We start from the raw sequence: 17,299 nt of genomic DNA on the forward strand, positions 1-17,299 counted from the left end.
ATACAGACACTAAAATTGCACTACAGCAAAAATAACAAACACGTTTTCTTACTTTCCTTATCACGCACAGTACTAATTCATGAACATTTTTTTTTTGTATTAAACATGTTTATCACTCTTACAAGCAATAGATATGCTAGACCTTCCCTTGGTGTCCATTATTGTCTGCTCACTTGTAGTAAATTACCTTTACCCTATAAAGAGAAACAGAAAACCGTAGTATTTGAGCTCTTATGTGGTATAAACAGATAGTTCACCCAAAAATGGAAATTCTGTCAATATTACAAAAGACAAGAGTGTTGAGATTCAACAATATTGGACCTCGTTGATTTAATGTTTGGACAAATAAAAAAACACCAGGACACTTTTCAAAATATCTTCTCTGCTTCACAGAAAAAAGTCATTGAGGTTTAGAACAACATAAGGCAGGGGTCTCCAACACGTCACTCATGGCCTAATTTAAAGGGATAGTTCACCCAAAAATGAAAATTCTGTCATCATTTACTCACCCTCAAGTTGTTCCAAACCTGTATGAATTTCTTTCTTCTGCTGAACACAAAAGGAGATATTTTGAAAAAAATTGGGTAACCAAACAGTTGATGGGTCCCGTTGACTTTCATAGTATTTTTTTTCTCCATACTATGGAAGTCAATGGGGCCCATCAACTGTTTGGTTACAACTTGAGGATGAGTAAATGATGACAGTTTTCATTTTTGGGTGAACTATCCCTTTAAGGGAGCTCGCCAAGACCTTTTCATCCAATCAGACTGAGCTAATAGTGTCCCACCCCCTCCAATGCATATGAAGTATTTTGACAAAGTATTTGACATATCAGCCGTGAGATCATTTATTTATTTATGAACATGCAGATGTAATTACAATATAAAAGGATAAAAACCAACAGAAGAAAAAAAACCTCATCGGGACATGAAGTTTCAATCAGCATCACCACGCTCATATGGCTACAAGGCTTGTTTGCATCGGGATGAGTAAAGACAGCGTTCAAGCTAAGAAAAAAACAACAACAAAAAACACTATTTTCATGGATTATTGTTAATTTGAGAGTTATGATACATTCATTAAGAGATTTAAGTATTGAATAACATGAGTAGCTCTCAGCCACTTTCATTTTTAAAAAGTAGCTCTCAAATGAAATAAGGTTGGAGTCGCCTGACATAAGGAAATTGTAGAATTTCATTTTTGGGTAAACTGTCCCTATAAGTGAATATAAAGGCCAATTCACACTGCACTGACAGACGGCGACCAACACAAGCAATCCCCCGATGACAGTACGTCCCTTCTCAGACATTCTGCTACCCGACAAATGCCAATTGAACATGCAAAAACAAGTGCCGACCAATGCCAACAACGGCAAAACCCAGAGAAGTGTCTGTTGCCCTTGGTCAGTGCATGTCGGTGCAGTGTCAATTGGTCTTAACAAGGGCACTATCATTCAGTTTCTCCAGGCTAAAGAGCAAATGCTTTGGCAGTGTTTGGCCTGCATTCTGAAGCAACAATAAAGTTATTATATACTGATTACGAAGACAAACATTTCTTTTCTAATGTGCACTGATAAAATTATGCACAAAAAGCCTACAAACGTGTATTAAGAAAAAAAAGGTTAATTTTGATTTCATTGTAACAACCCACACTACCGATGATAAAATGTGATCTAAACTCCTCCCCCAACACTGCCCTCATTGTTTCGCTGCATCTCCAGGTAGTTTTGAGCTGTGGTCCTTCCGTGTTGCTCCTTCAGGTGGCGGCGTAGAGCAGGCTTGTGGGCAAAGCTGACGTGGCAGTATGCGCACACGTGCGGGCGCTCCCCGCTGTGCAGGTTCATGTGGTCGCACAGTGTTGACTTCTGAGTGAAGGTCTTGTGGCACAGGGGGCAGCAGTGGAGCTTTGAAGAGCCACGGTGGACGATCATGTGGCGGTTGAGGTTACTGGAGTGGCTGAAGTGCTTCCCACAGCATGGACACACATATAGCCTGTGTGACGACAGGGAATGCATGGCTAAATCCTGTGTTGAGGAAAACGCTAACCCGCAATGCTCACACACTACTGGTCCCGTTACGCAAGACGTGGATCCCACCACTGCCACGGACTCGTCAGCAGCTCCACGCTCATTTGAAGGCGCCCCGACTCCCATTGCTTCTTCCCCGCTGGAAGCTTCCACACCGAAGTGTGCAGGAGCTCCATCAGAACCGATCTCTTCTCCTTGTCCCTCTCCAGCCCTGTAGTCAACGCGGAGGGTACCGTCGGCAAGATGTTGATTGGACAGGTAATTGGCCCCAAAGTCCGCTCCGAAACTACCCATAATCTCATCTGGGGTTGGAAAGCGCCAAGCTTCCTGATAGTTACCCAAGAGCTTGCGGTCCTTGAAAGTGTACCGCTTCCTGTGTTTAAAGCCTCTTCCTCTGCCTCCCCTGTGCTCTCCGTTGCGTCGTTTCCACACGCGGCCCGGCCCTCGGAGGCCGTTACCTTTGGTTCGCCCCTCCATACTGGGCTCATCTATGCCTGTGTCCAGCTGACAGTGGTCGTCTAATACAACAACAGCTTCTCTGTCTTCCTCCCCAGCACCGGGGGACTTCTCTGGGTCTTGATGTTCATCATTGATGTGCACCTGAAAGATGTCACTTTCATGCCCGTCCTCTCCCTCGAAGTGGACAGATCCATCTGATCCTCTAATCTGTCATGGTGAAAACATAAATTAGTTGAACTTGTTAGACGCAGACGAGCAAACTGCCAAAATAAGAGCTGATCACGATTAGGGAAGTTCAAACTGACAGCAATATGCAGCAATGTAGCAACCGAAAGTAATTCATTTTAGCAATTTGATGTGACATATCTGTTGCTGTGGGCCTTTATGCAACTGAGTAGTTGTGTGTCTACCACATATGGCTGGGCTTTATTGGGAACATACACAATTTGTCATGATTTTGCTGGCGATGTAAAATTAAGGAACATTGCAATAATTTTAATGTGTTTTTTAATTAGCCATTAGGTTTTCCAGAAGGCCATTAAACAAATGTCAGATCCTTTCTTTTCTCAAAACTCTAGCAATATGTGGTTTTAATAGTGTCTCTATTTAAAGGGGACATATTATGCCCTTAAAGTCTTGGTTTTGTTTTTTGGGGTCGACTAGAATGTCTACTAGTTTTTATGCATAAATGTTAAAAAAACATTATTTTTCACGTATTTTACGTTATTAAAGTACCTCTCTTCCAAGTCTATCAGTAACGCTATGTTTAGTTCCCATCTCTGTGAAGCCCCTCCATAAGAAAAGAACAATGTGCTCTGATTGGTTGGCTGGACTAGTGTGTTGTGATTAGTTAACCGCTTCAAGCGTGTTCGCAACTCATCCAGATCTTGCTCCTTTTTTGCTATTAATTAAAAAATTCTGAAGAATTCCAAAAAAACACTTTTTTGCTTAAAAATGTTAACGGAAATCACTGCATGGCATTTTTCAGGGACAAAATCATGGAAACATGTTGCATATTCGACTATCCATCAACAGGGACGACTACTACAACCACCAGTATCAATACTTGACAAATTCTAGTAATAGGGCTATCAGTGTGAACAGTCCCTCTGTATTTGCCTTTGAGATTAAGACGACATCAAATCTACATCTTAAAATCCTAAAATGCAAACACATCCATTTGATTTAATCTATTAGCTTCTGAATCAAATCCAACAGATATTTACATGGTGTATGGTCAAATCACTGTCATCTTTGAGAGGGATGTTGGAGAGTTCAGCATCAGCAGCCTGGAGCTCCTTTCCTGAACTGTGCGGATGCAGCGATGCAGTATCAGAAGGAGATGAAATAGATCCCAGTGAATGGGTACTTCCACTGACAATCACTGGCATAGACTGAGGGTCTTCTGATTTCACAGTCTAAATAGATCGTAAGAGTAATAGACAATGAATGAACAAGAACAAAGTGGAAATGGAGGGAGGGAGTGAGAAAGAATTGCAATGTTGCACTGTGTTTTTGCATTACAATAAGTTTTTATATAGATAGTTCAGCCAAAAATAGAAATTCTGTTATCATTTACTCTCATGTCGACCCTCGTGTCATTCCCTCATGTCATTCCAAACATCTTTAGCAGTTGCCTTTTTTTTATTGAATCAAACAATTACTATGGGCTATCAAGCTCCAACAAAAACAAAAAGTATAAAAGTGGTCATATTGTTAGTTGTATGTATTCATTTGTATGGTTTCAGTTAACTGCAAACAGTAGTTGAGGCTTTTGCACCGGATGAGTATTATAGTTCCAATAATATTGGCGGAAGGACCAGCTTTTTGGCGTGTTTGCAGAGTAGGAACTGGGAACTAATTTTTAGCTCCTACCCAGCACAATTAGCCTGGCAAGCCAGACCTACATCAAGATGTGAGTCTGGCAACTCACCATAGACACGGCTCAATCCGAGGGGCGGGATAAACGGCTGTCTTTCAAATTCCCTCTGCACGCAATAGGACAGCGCTACAACCAACCAGAGCGTTTTCCCAACAGCGGAGCTAACGTTAGTTGATAGATTCAACTTTTGAATCTGGCCGGCAAAACTACGAACACATCTTCCTTTTTTAAGAATGACTTAAGTGCCGTTCTTTGCTCTTTTCTCAAAGAAAAACTTAACTCCAAGTCCTCCAGAGTCGCGGCCAAAACCGATTCGAAAGACTGTTCGCCAGCAGCAGCCGCCATTCTTTGTTTTCAAGTAGCAGGGAACCGTCGCAACTCTGTCGTCATTATGTTAATCCCGCCCCGCCTTCTCTATACACAACGTGATTGGCCTGACCCAATTTAGGTTTTTACAGCTCCGAAAGTCAACGGAGAGTTGCTAGACTACCCTGGCTGCAAAATAAATTTTGCTGCCGCTAGGGTGCGTCTAGATTTCTAGGCTACAGCACAATAGTAACTAACAGTGATTTTGGCCGAACACATGCCATACGAAATACTGGCACACACTATTTAAAAAAAAAGCTGTATAAACTCACAGTTTACAACATATACTTCCACCACGAACTAACTACACGAACATAGAAAACAGCGATAGATAGCATTTACCTGTGGCCTTTGTCTGCGGCATTGTGTTTTTTTCACAAAGAAATGTAGCACTGTAAGTTGTTGAAGGATATTTAGTCTCTTAGCCCTCCTTTTTCCTTTTCAATCACAGAACTTAAACATCTACAGTACCAGTCAAAAGTTTGGAAACATTACTATTTTTAATGTTTTTGCAAGAAGTCTCTTATGCTCATTAAGCCTGCAGTAAAAAAAAAAAAAAAACAGTAATATTATGAAATATTATTACAATTTAAAATAATGGTTCTCTTTTTTAATATACTTTAAAATGTAATTTATTTTTGTGATGCAAAGCTGAATTTTCATCAGCAAGTACCCCAGTGTCTTATGTCTGGCTCCCAGTTGTGGCCAGAATCAAATGTAATGTTTTGGTGCTGGCTTTCAGGACTGCCACTGGAACAACACCTTCCTACCTCAATTCACTCTTGCAAGTGTGTGCTCCCACCCGCCAGTTACGGTCACTGAATGAGTGGCGCCTTCTTGTTTCCTGACAACAAGGCACAAAGTCACTCTCCAAAACCTTCACTCTCTCTGATCCTCTCTGGTGGATGAGCCGCAAACCTCCACCCGAAGCACTGAGAACATCACAACTTTCAAGAAACAGCTGAAGACACCTCTTCTACAAGCATTTAACCATTAAGATGCGGTTTGGTCGATCAGATCACAAGTGGACGAGGGAGATACATTCCCGTTTACACCTGGTGTTTTAATCCTCCTATTTTGTCCACTTTCGACCACTTCTGTCCTGATTTGTTCGAGGGGAGCAAATCTTTTATCTTTTGATCTAATGGACAAAATAAGCTGCAGCAATTTCCATATGAACGCGAAAAGAGACGACTGAAAAACATACGGAAAGCAGCAGCTTCTGTTTCTGCTCTGAAAGCCGCAAGACCACTGCGAATGCGGTGAGTGCGTGTTAGAAATCAGGAATTGGTGAGAGAACATTGTGCTTGGTACGTTTTTCGTCTTCAAACCAAACTTCAGCCGACAAAGTTTAAATCCCGTTTGGCAAGCGCGCTTCCCATAATGTTAGGTAAGAAAGTAGGCACAAAAGTGTTTTGTGGAACACATACGACACAATCACCGCCTACACCACGATAGCAATCCGGTCGAATGCATTTTCGACTACCACTGGAAGTGGTCGTAAGTAGACAAGATCAAAACTTTTTAGACCCCGTTTACACCTGTATTTAGCGTCATCCACGTGTGATCGGATTGATGAAAACGCTTCTTAATACCAGGTCTAAATGGGGCCTTACACACACACACACACACACACACACACACACACACAAATTATCTTAGTTTTAATATCTTCTCTGCATTTCTTCCCTGCTCTTGTTTCCTAATCTAGCTTGCTAATAAACCTGGGATTGTATACTTGACATATTGTTGGCTCTGTGACTAATTGTTTACGTTCCTCTATTGTACGTTGCTTTGCATAAAAGTGTCTTCTATGTAAATGTACAGAAAAGATCGTCTCCACCAAGACAGGATTTTTATTTCTGGATGAACTATTTCATTAAGAGGAAACAAGGTCTGTAATAGTGTTTGAGTTTGGAATACTCACAACTGGGCTGCGACTCCGGGGCTGCATGTACTGGCTAAGGGCTCCTCTGCATTTCTCCACCACATGCTCCATCTGCAGGTAGCTGGCTGCGGTCAGGTAGTTCACAATTTCTCTGGCACTGAACTGCAGCATTCCTGTGTAACAGGACTGGAGGAGTTCACATACTACCGTTGAGCTGTGCAACATCGACACCTGCTGAACAGAGAGAGCATTAGTTGATAGAATTGCAAACAAGCGGTAGTAGCGACAGATCTTTTCTTCCATATAGTGATCCATATACATCCGAATGGAATGGAAAAAAATGTAAGGCAGGGACCTGGTTCTATTTATTGTTTGTTGTATGAATGGAGGCAGATCTAAATGTGAGCTTGCAGTCGATTGTAAGACAGGGATGGGTTTAATTGGACTAAATGCTTGATAAATTTCGGCATACATCACCAGTAAGAAGTCTGTTGTTTTCTTGGAAAATCGAGTGCATTTAGAAAATAGATAGGGTGAATTTTCATTTCATGCCAACTTTAAAGGTGTGTAAATTCTTTATCACAAGCAATGCCAAACAGAAATGAGATTGATGCCAAATTTAGATTGATTTCAAATGTCATGCCAGCCAATTTTGCTGTGTTTTGATGCAGTAATGTTTTGATAGCACCTGAGCCAAATCAAAAAAATAAATTTTACCTTAACCCAACCAGGCTATCAATGAAGCAGCTATTACACCTTTTCAAAACGAAAAGGTAGTAAAACAGGTTTAATGAGTAAAGGACATTTTATATTCAGAAATGAGAAGTGTCCTTGGACGGGTGGATGGAAAGACTGGCATCAAAATAATTGTACACTAACTGGTAGCACACAAATTTATTAGATCCACTACATAAAAAGTCAAATGGACCAAAGCGACACTAATGATACAGAAGAAAGATCAAATGGTTCGCTTCTGATGAACCTCTAACTTGGTCATTCTGATCGTATGAGAAGCTGTTCACCTGTAGCTCTGATGAGGGGTTCAGGAGAAACTGGTCCCTGAGAAATGCAGAGCAAGCAGCCAGCACGACCTTATGACCCCTGAACATGCGCCTGCCTCCCGCCACGATAGTGACGTCACAGAAGTGCTGCTGTGCCCGCAGGGAGTTCATGTTACTCAGGGTGTTGTCTCCATGCCCGGGCAAACGGAAACTCACCACATCCACATTCATGTTTTTCTACAGGAAGCTAAAGGGAAACACACACACACACACACACACACACACACACACACACACACACACACACACACACACATTTACTTTATATGCAGTATTATATATAAATACAAAAAAAAGAAGAAAAACAATTACCCATACTCATAAATGAATTAGCAAGATATCCTGTTACTGTTAATAAATTAACTAAGGGATTTCCATCAAACAGTAAAAAGCTTTCTGAATAATTCTGTTATTTTGGTAACACTTTATTTTGAGGTGACATAGTTGCAGGGTTTCCCATACATTCATTAATTTGTGGCGGCCCGCCACATATCAACGCTGACCGCCACGGATTGATTCAGATTTTTAAACTATTTAATATGGGTAAAATTGTATTTTATTCGCACTGCTTGCTCCCCCTCTCTCTCACAAACTGACAATGGAGGCACGACTAGCCCCTCCTTCTCTTACCGCACGATCTGAATCAAAACATGAGCATGTAGAGGGCGGATTGTTGCAGGTGCTTAAAGCTAGGGTAGGTAATCCTGTTCAGAAAAAAAAAACATTCCAAATTTGTTTAAACTGTCTTTATATACCAATACATAATTAAAATGTAAGTACTCTGAAAAAGAAAGTATAAAAATCGAGTGTCTGTAGACCTCTCACGACTGTTGTAAACACAGCTCATTATTTCCATTCGCTCCACCCTCTCCCTTCTGGGCTCCTTCCAAAGCCACGCCCCCAAAACACATGAACGCGCGACGCCAAACGCTCAGGCTCAGCTGGAAGACGCATTTATTATTTACCTGAGACGAGTGAGAGGAAGGAGCAGTGCATGCAGTGACATCATGTCAGAATCACATGTAATAAAATACCTAATTTTATCACTATGAATATAAACAAATATGATGGCTTTTAGTACTCACTATCAAGCTAGCATATCGATACTGGTAAAGTTTAAAATATTTATTTTGATTCGGTAACGAGCTATATTTATAAGGCAAAGCTAGGTTGCATTGATACACGTTTTTCCACAACCATCAGTTAAACTGTGATGAAGGTGAATTTCGTGTAAGAGTCATAACATATACGGTGTTTTGCATGTAAGAGTTTCCATGATGAAAACATTGTTGACTCTGATGAGGACTAACGTTACACTCCGGTGACAAGTACCGCATCGTCGGTTCGAGGACAGGTCCACTCCGGGGTCGAGGGCGAAGCAGAGGAGGTCGTTCAAGAGTGCGGGCAGGGTCCGAGGAAGTAGTTTAGCAAAGTAGCAAAGCTGGCATTGGTACTTTTTGCTGCATTTTCTCAGCCATTGTGCCGCAAACTCCTGCTTACTCGGTGTAGTGAGCTGAATATTACCGGGAACGGTGACATGTGATGAGTGCACGCAGGGCTGTGCACGCAGTGGTGCTCGGGCACGAGACATGAAGGCATCTGATTGGTTCTTTACATTCGCACCGAATGGCAGTGATTGGTCAGAGTTTTTACTGTCCTACAGCTGCTACAGAGGTCGTCTCTGGTTACTCACGTAACCTTAGTTCCCTGAGAGGAGGGAACGAGACATTACGTATGGGGAAATCCATTTTCCTCGAATTATGAAGTCTGATTTGAATAACTCTTTTGCTTGCAAATAGCCAATGGCGATCCCGCCTTCACCTGATTGGCTGACAACTCCCAATATAGGTGACGGCGGGCGCCAAAAACCTCAGAATCTTAGCTGAACGAGAGTAAGGAGACAGAAGTCTTTCCCACACGGCATGTTACGTAATGTCTCGTTCCCTCCTCTCAGGGAACTAAGGTTACGTGAGTAACCAGAGACGTTCCCTTATCGAGTCGGTCTCTCGACATTACGTATGGGGAACAATAAAACCCCCGCCGTGTGGGAAAAGCACGGCCCAGCTCGCACGAGCTCAAGTAGAGCACAAGCATAATCCCTACCTCACACAGCTCAAGTTCAGGCACCGGACCTGGTTGAAACACCTACTGGCACAGAGCCAAGTCGGCGCCCGCACCAACGTAGCCCCGCTCACCTAGTTAAGCAACACTGAACTGAAGTGAATGGGGGATTGCAGCAATGTGATTGGTGCTTAGGAATACACTGCCGGCAAAAATGCGGGCATAATAAGGGGACATAGATATAGTGAACATAATGCAACTATTGCAAATGGCTCGCACTGCTTACACGACCTGGTCGAAACCATGACTAGAGCGCGCGCCGACGGGGCGTGTCTGTAGTCTAATCCAATGAGAACTCAGCTCCCTCTCCCTGCACTGACAGTACATGTGGTGCGAACGAAGGAATATCCAAGTTATAGAATCTCGCAAACGTGTTGCGAGAGGACCAGCCTGCTGCGAAACAAATGTCTTGAATAGACATGCCCTTCGCCCATGCCCACGATGACGCCAAACTCCTCGTGGAGTGGGCGTGCACCCCTATAGGGCAAGCGGCTCCCCGGGCAGCATAAGCCAGTCGCACAGCCTCCACTATCCAGTGCGCTAACCTCTGTTTCGACAGCGCGCCGCCTTTCTTGGCACCCGCGTAGCAGACGAAGAGCTGCTCTGAAGTTCGAAAATGGCTAGTTCTGTTCACATAAGCACGTAGGGCACGCACGGGGCACAAAGCGTACTTCTGAGACACTGAATCACTGTCGTCATCGGAAAAAGCTCGAATTGTAACCACCTGTGCTCTGAACGGCGTTGAGAGCACCTTAGGCGAATAACCTTGCTTGGGTAAAAGTCTGACCATGCAATCGTCCGGTCCAAACTGCATACATGCGCTGTTTACTGACAGGGCATGTAAGTCCCCCACCCGTTTCCCGCAGGCTAGCGCGAGCAGAAGCGCCGTCTTAAATGAGAGCACTTTAATGTCGCTAGACTCAGCTGGTTCAAAAGGTGGGTCGGACAGTGCACTAAGTACTAACGACAGGTCCCAGACCGGCATCTGACGAAGGCGGGGGGGATTAAGCCGCCTAGCCCCTCGCAGAAAACTTGTTATCAAGGGGTGTTTCCCCACTGAATGGCCATCTAGCGTATCACGAAAAACGGCAATAGCGGCCACGTAGACTTTCAGTGTAGATGGCGCACTACCAATATCCAGACGTTCCTGTAGGAAGGTCAGAATAACGGAAATATCGCAATTCCTGGGGTCCTCCTTTTTGACAACACACCAGTTAGCAAAAACTTTCCACTTCAGAGTGTATAAGCGCCTCGTCGAAGGGGCTCTAGACTCTGCTATTGTCTGCAGCACTCGCTGTGATACTCCGCGCTGACCTGCCACACATGCAGGTCCCATAGCTCCGGGTTGGGGTGCCATATGGTGCCCTTCGCCTGAGATAGGAGGTCCCTTCTCGGTGGTATCCGCCACGGGGGAAACCGCGACATGTTCACCAGCTCCGGGAACCACGGCTGGTTGGGCCATTTGGGCGCTACCAAAATTAACGCACATCTCTCCTCTCTGATCTTTTGCAGCACCAGCGGCATTAACTTGATCGGAGGGAAAGCATACTTCTGTCCCTTCGGCCAGTGGCTCGACAGTGCGTCTCCCTCTAGGGGGGCTGTTGTCAATGCGAAGTACAGCGGGCAGTGTGCGTTCTCCTGCGATGCAAAGAGGTCGATCTCCGCTTTGCCAAACAGATTCCAGATCATGTTTATCGTCTGCGGGTGAAGCCTCCACTCTCCGTGCACAATGCCGTCCCTGGACAGCATGTCCGCGCCGCAATTCAAACTGCCCGGCACGTGCACTGCCCGAATCGACAGGAGAACTCTGTCCGTCCATAATAGCAGCCGTCTTGCTAGCCCCTGCAGGGATCGCGAACGTAAACCTCCCTGGCGATTGATGTACGCCACCACTGCCGTGTTGTCCGTTCTGATGAGAACATGACGGTCTTTCACAAACGGGAGGAAACCCCGCAGCGCTAGATGAACCGCTTCCATCTCCAAGCAGTTTATATGCCAGCGCGTCTGGTCCCCTGTCCACGTACCGAATGCCGGTCTGCCATCGCAGAGGGCTCCCCAGCCTGACAGTGACGCATCCGTAGTGACCACTACTCGTCTGACCACTCTGCCCAAAGCAGTACCCTGCTCTAACATGGTCGAATCGAACCAAGGCGCTAGAGTCTCCAGACATGAACGCGTTATAACAAGGCGTTCCGTTCCTGCTCTCCACGCCCGCGGCTGTACTCGCCTCTGTAACCAGTGTTGAAGCGGTCTCATGTGCAACAAGCCCAGTCTGCAGACGGAGGCTGCAGCTGCCATCAGACCGAGTAGCCTCTGAAACGTTTTTAGGGGAATGGCTCTGCCTTGAACGAATAGGGCTAATGCATTGCGAATCGACTGGATTCTCGACTCTGACAGCTTCGCGATCATAGCGCGCGAGTCCAGCACCATACCGAGGAATGTGATAGACTGGCACGGTTGAAGGGCGCTCTTCTGCATGTTCACAGACAGCCCCAAACCCGTTAGGTGGGCGAGGAGTCTGCGTTTGTGTTCCTCGAGAACACACTCCGACCGCGCGATGACTAACCAGTCGTCGAGATAGTTCAGAATGCGCATTCCACTGAGCTTCAGGGGAGCAAGCGCTGCATTCATGCACATTGTAAATACACGGGGGGCGAGAGCCAGCCCGAACGGCAACACTTTGAACTGGTATGCCACACCTTCGAATGCAAAACGGAGGAAGCGCCTGTGATGCGGGGCTATCTGAATGTGGAAGTATGCATCCTTCAGATCCACTGCAATGAAGTAATCGTCGGGCTGAATGTGCGCGAGGATCTGCTTCACAGTTATCATTTTGAACGCGCGTTTCGCGAGCGCTTTGTTCAGTAATCTCAGATCTAAGATGGGGCGCATACCTCCGTCCTTCTTCGGTACTAGAAAATAACGGCTGTAGAAACCGGAATTTCTCCGCTCTTCGGGTACTATCTCTACTGCTTGTTTGGCCAGGAGAGAAGAGATTTCTGCCCGAAGTAGCGGGGCGCTCTGTTCCGACACCTCTGTCATAATCACACCGCCAAAGCGGGGTGGTCTGCGAGCGAATTGGAGTGTATAGCCGCGTTTTATTGTGTTTAACACCCAATATGATGCCGTCGGGAGCGTCGACCACGCGCCCAGGTGGCTCGATAAGGGGGGTTTTAATGCATGCTGCGGCGGGGGCTGAGCGCCAGCCACCGGGGAAGCATTGACCGCTACATGAATGACAGGTGACTTGTCCGCGGCTTTTCGCACGGGGACATAAACAGCCACCTCCTCGGGTTCCCCCGAGCTTCCGCTCTGCGAAACGTCCCCCGGGGGAGAGGTTTCGCTTATGACGCGGGTAATAGTGTAGGGAGGAAGAAAGCTCTTTTGCTGAGACATGTAATGCACTTTGTTTATTGAAACAGAACACAGCGGTTTCAAAATCAAGACATTCACGTCGAACTCTGGGCGGGAACACGCCCTCTTTGCAACGGGTCTGACGAACACGTCCCGTGCTCTCTTCCCCCCGACACGCACATCAGGAACGCTGCCCCTTCTTGCCCGCCGGGCGCCCTTGGCTGCTAGAGGCCGGCTTCGCACCAAAACGGGGCTTTCTAAACTGCCTCTGGCGGAAGGGAGGCTCCGGCTCGCGACGCTCTGCCGCACTCGGGGACGCGCGCCTGGTGTGTCCCGCCGGGCGCTGTGCTGATGAAGACCTGGACCTCGCTGCGGGGGGGGCTTGAGACCGTTTCGGCAGGAGATGAGGCATCATCTTAGATTGCTTGACGGTCTCGGCGTACTTGTCAGATAGTGACTCCACCGCAACACCGAAAAGACCCGTAGGGCTCACCGGCGCGTCCAGGAACTGCCTTTTATCCGCGTCGCGCATCCCTGACAGCGTCAGCCACAGATGGCGATGTAGGGCCACCAGACTGCCCATATTGCGGCCGATTCCCTGGGCGATCTTTTTAGACGCCGCCAGAGAGAGATCCGCCGCCGTGCGCAGTTTCCTGAGCAGCTCTGGGTCCGGGCTTCCCTCATCCAGGGACCCTAGGAGTCTTGTTTGGAAAACTTGCAAGATCGCCATCGTGTGGAGGGCAGATGCTGCATGTCCAGCTGAGGTGTACGCTTTCTCGGCGATGTGGGCAGTAGCCCGACATGGCCTAGAAGGCAGCTGGGTGGTCTTCCAGCCGGGAGCAGACGCCAGATGGGCCGCGATGGCATCCTCAACGGGAGGCAGTCGCGCGTACCCCAATTTCTCCGCTCCTTCTACTGTCGTGAGCAGTTGGGTACCTTGTGCATGGGCTCGGGCTGAAAAAGGGGAGCGCCATGACCTGGTGAGCTCCTCGTGGACCTCCGCGAAAAAGGGCGCGGGTCTCCGCGGGCTTTCAGCCTGACGGCCCGCGCCGAGGAAGGAACCGTCCATCCATCTCTTAGACGGCAGCTCCTTGGGAGCTGTCCACTCCAGCTCCAAATCCGCCACAGCCTCTGTGAGAATGGCCATAAGCTCTGCGTCCAACGAGGCGGGGGCGCCTTCAGATGGAGACTCAGACCACGCTCCCGGGTCGGAGGCACTGGTAGACATGGCGTCGTCACTGTCGTATCCAAACGAGACCATCTCCCGCGCTTCTTCGGGAGGGCGGAAACTGGCCTCAGAGTAAGATAAGGGCTCTGCCACGTGAGGATGGCGTGGGTGTTGGGCCGACGCCAGCGCCTCGACAGAATCCACAGATGGAGTTCTCTGCCGTCTCCCGGTCCGCGGCTCGGGGGCGGCAGACTGGGGAGAGGCAGGAGAAACAAGACCGTCGTTACGTGTAACGGCCAGCCTTGCACGAAGGATCTTAACGGGAAGCTCCTCACAGGCAGGACATCCCGATTCTCCGAATGCCGCCTCCGCGTGGGCCCGACCCAGGCACTGCACACACTGCTCGTGTGCGTCTGGGAATTCGATGGGTCCACCACACATGCGGCAAAGAGACATGATGATAATCCACCGGAACGCGAGAGGGGATATTATTCCTTACTATATTCCGCTCTAATGCGTACATCAACGGTGAAACCAGACTTCGAGTGAAGAAAAAGATTCTGAGGTTTTTGGCGCCCGCCGTCACCTATATTGGGAGTTGTCAGCCAATCAGGTGAAGGCGGGATCGCCATTGGCTATTTGCAAGCAAAAGAGTTATTCAAATCAGACTTCATAATTCGAGGAAAATGGATTTCCCCATACGTAATGTCGAGAGACCGACTCGATAAGGGAACAGATTTTTTTCATTCCTTTTTCTGAACACATAATGTATTGACTACTATCAGAATGGAAGGACCATTTCACCCAGTATAAAAAAAAAATGTTTCTGAATAGGATTACCTACCCTACCTTTAATGCTTATTCCCCCAGCGAAGATTCCAGAATCAATCCGGAGTTGAATGGTTAGTATAATGAACACTGTTGCTCAACATAACTCTGAGAAGTTGTCTAGATGTTAAGCGCGGTCGCGTTTCATTACAGATTCGCGCAAAACTTTTGCGATTTTTTTTTTCTAAATATCAATTAACGTTACAACTATTGCGAAATGACGGCGTTTCCATTAACCGATGTTATGCGACTAAAACGTAATTTGTTCCTCTCGCGATCAGTCATTCCAAAAATCATTGCAACGGACGTTGGTAGGTTCATATCACACAGCCACCAGACTAGACATTATATTATTATTATCTCCAGGTTCAGGTTGGTGTGTGTTGGTTTTTGTCCACCTCAATCTCCAGGTGTGCGTGTGTGTCTGAGTCTGTGTGTGTCCACCACCAGATCCAGTCTGAGTCTGTGTTTGGGTCTGAGTGTGTGTGAGTGTGTGTCTGTGTTTGAATCTGAGTGTGTGAGTCTTTTTGAATGTCTGAGTGTGTGTGAGCCTGTGTTTGAGTGTGTCAGTAAGTTTGTGAGTTTGTGTGTGTGTGTGTGTGTGTGTGTGTGTGTGTGTGTGTGTGTGTGTGTGTGTGTCCAGTTCCAGGTTTGTGTGAGCAAAATTTGCAACAAAAAGTCTGTGGAGCAGTCATAGCATAGAAAGTGTAGCAATGGCAAAGTCTTTAAGTTATCTGACACTAAGTGTTGGCAATGGGAATGTGTACTTGTCAATAAAAATACTTGTCATTATATATATATATATATATATATGATATATTTAACTTAACCCGTCCCCGTCCCCGTCCCCGTCCCCATCCCCGTCCCCATCCCCGTCCCCAAATACCACACCACCGCAAATAGAATCTAATTCTGTGGGAAACACTGAGTTGCATGTTACTACCACTGATCTATATAGAATGACTAGAATAGTCATTCTATATAGATCAGTGGTTACTACATGTTCTTACTATAGTATTAAAAGTAAATTATGCATAATTACAAGTCACTAACCCTAAACCAAACATTAGCCGTAACTCTGTTAAGTATTGTAGTATCTCTAGTAGTATCTCAAGTACATGTAGTTAATTAATATTAACGTTACTCAGTATGTTATTTTATTTTTGTGGCACTGAAGTTAAGTTACAATTAAATATTTAATTTAACATAACAAAAACGCATCAGAAACAACATGTCCATGAATATTCTGATAACGTCATTCATTCATATTTAGAACAAAGCAGCAGCACAATTGATTATTGTTCCTGCATGTGTATTACATTGTTCTAAAGTAGCTAACACAGTGTATCGTCTTTTGTTCAGACAGACTGTCTAACACACTTCTTCACTACACTACAAACTAATCAATAACATAAATAAATAAATAACATGTACTTACTTGACAGTGATTTATTGAGAAGAAATCAATAATACAGAACACAAACACATTTATGGTGTCTGGTGATCAATCCAGCTTCATCCACATCACTGGAATAGCGAAAACATCAAACTAAAACGCTCAAACTGAACTCGTTTACAAAAGTCTGTTGTTTTTATGTGTCTAAGTTCGGTCATACCTACTATATATTTTCTATTTTGCCCCGTGTGTTTTAAAAACAGCTAAAATTGTAACAGCTAAAATTCGCAGACTGAAATGAAGTCAGAAAACTAAACAGGAAATTTCGAACGGACCCTAAAGACGATTTTCAAAATAAAAGCCCACGTAGACAACAGACGCTTGGCGACGCTTAATATGGCGGCTGCTGTGTTCAAGAGCCGACCGCTTGTTTGTTTACTACTACAACGTGCATGCGCATGAGCTTAAAAAACATTGTTGTTTATATTTTAAGCATATGTATTTGGTTTGACAACTTGTATCTTGTGTATTTTTATCTTAAAATTCAGTAAGCGTTTTACTGTCTGTGAGTTTAGTGTCAAAAGGCCTTTAATCTTTGTTTTACGTGGTAATAATTTGCATACAATGTGTAACCACAAGGAGGCGCTATGAATTCAGGATGGACCTTGAAGGGTGGAAAAAAGAGATATTTGCAAACATACAGAGAAATGATTAAAGTGAATATAAAACAGAAAAATGTCAAAGCCACCA

General features: G+C 45.6%; 1 protein-coding gene across 3 annotated transcripts; it reads right to left on the reverse strand.

The window, feature by feature from the left end:
* Positions 1 to 465: 465 nt before the first annotated feature.
* On the reverse strand, positions 466 to 16,891 carry zbtb12.2 (zinc finger and BTB domain containing 12, tandem duplicate 2). Of its 3 annotated transcripts, XM_081377584.1 has the most exons (6): positions 16,592 to 16,891; positions 7,644 to 7,869; positions 6,661 to 6,852; positions 3,712 to 3,903; positions 1,656 to 2,692; positions 826 to 1,007 (listed from the first exon to the last, which is right to left on the reverse strand). In XM_081377584.1, the coding sequence occupies exons 2-5, from the start codon at positions 7,851 to 7,853 to the stop codon at positions 1,673 to 1,675; spliced, it is 1,614 nt and encodes a 537-aa protein (XP_081233710.1). In that variant the 5' UTR covers positions 7,854 to 7,869; positions 16,592 to 16,891; the 3' UTR covers positions 826 to 1,007; positions 1,656 to 1,672. The 3 variants fall into 3 exon arrangements, with proteins under 3 accessions (XP_081233709.1, XP_081233708.1, XP_081233710.1); XM_081377583.1 differs by having other exon boundaries at positions 466 to 2,692; XM_081377582.1 differs by having other exon boundaries at positions 466 to 2,692; positions 6,661 to 6,855; positions 16,592 to 16,728.
* Between the last annotated feature and the right edge of the window lie 408 nt (positions 16,892 to 17,299).

The sequence above is a fragment of the Scardinius erythrophthalmus genome, assembly GCF_964197995.2.
Source record: "Scardinius erythrophthalmus genome assembly, chromosome: 10".
NCBI classification, from domain to species: Eukaryota; Metazoa; Chordata; class Actinopteri; order Cypriniformes; family Leuciscidae; genus Scardinius; species Scardinius erythrophthalmus.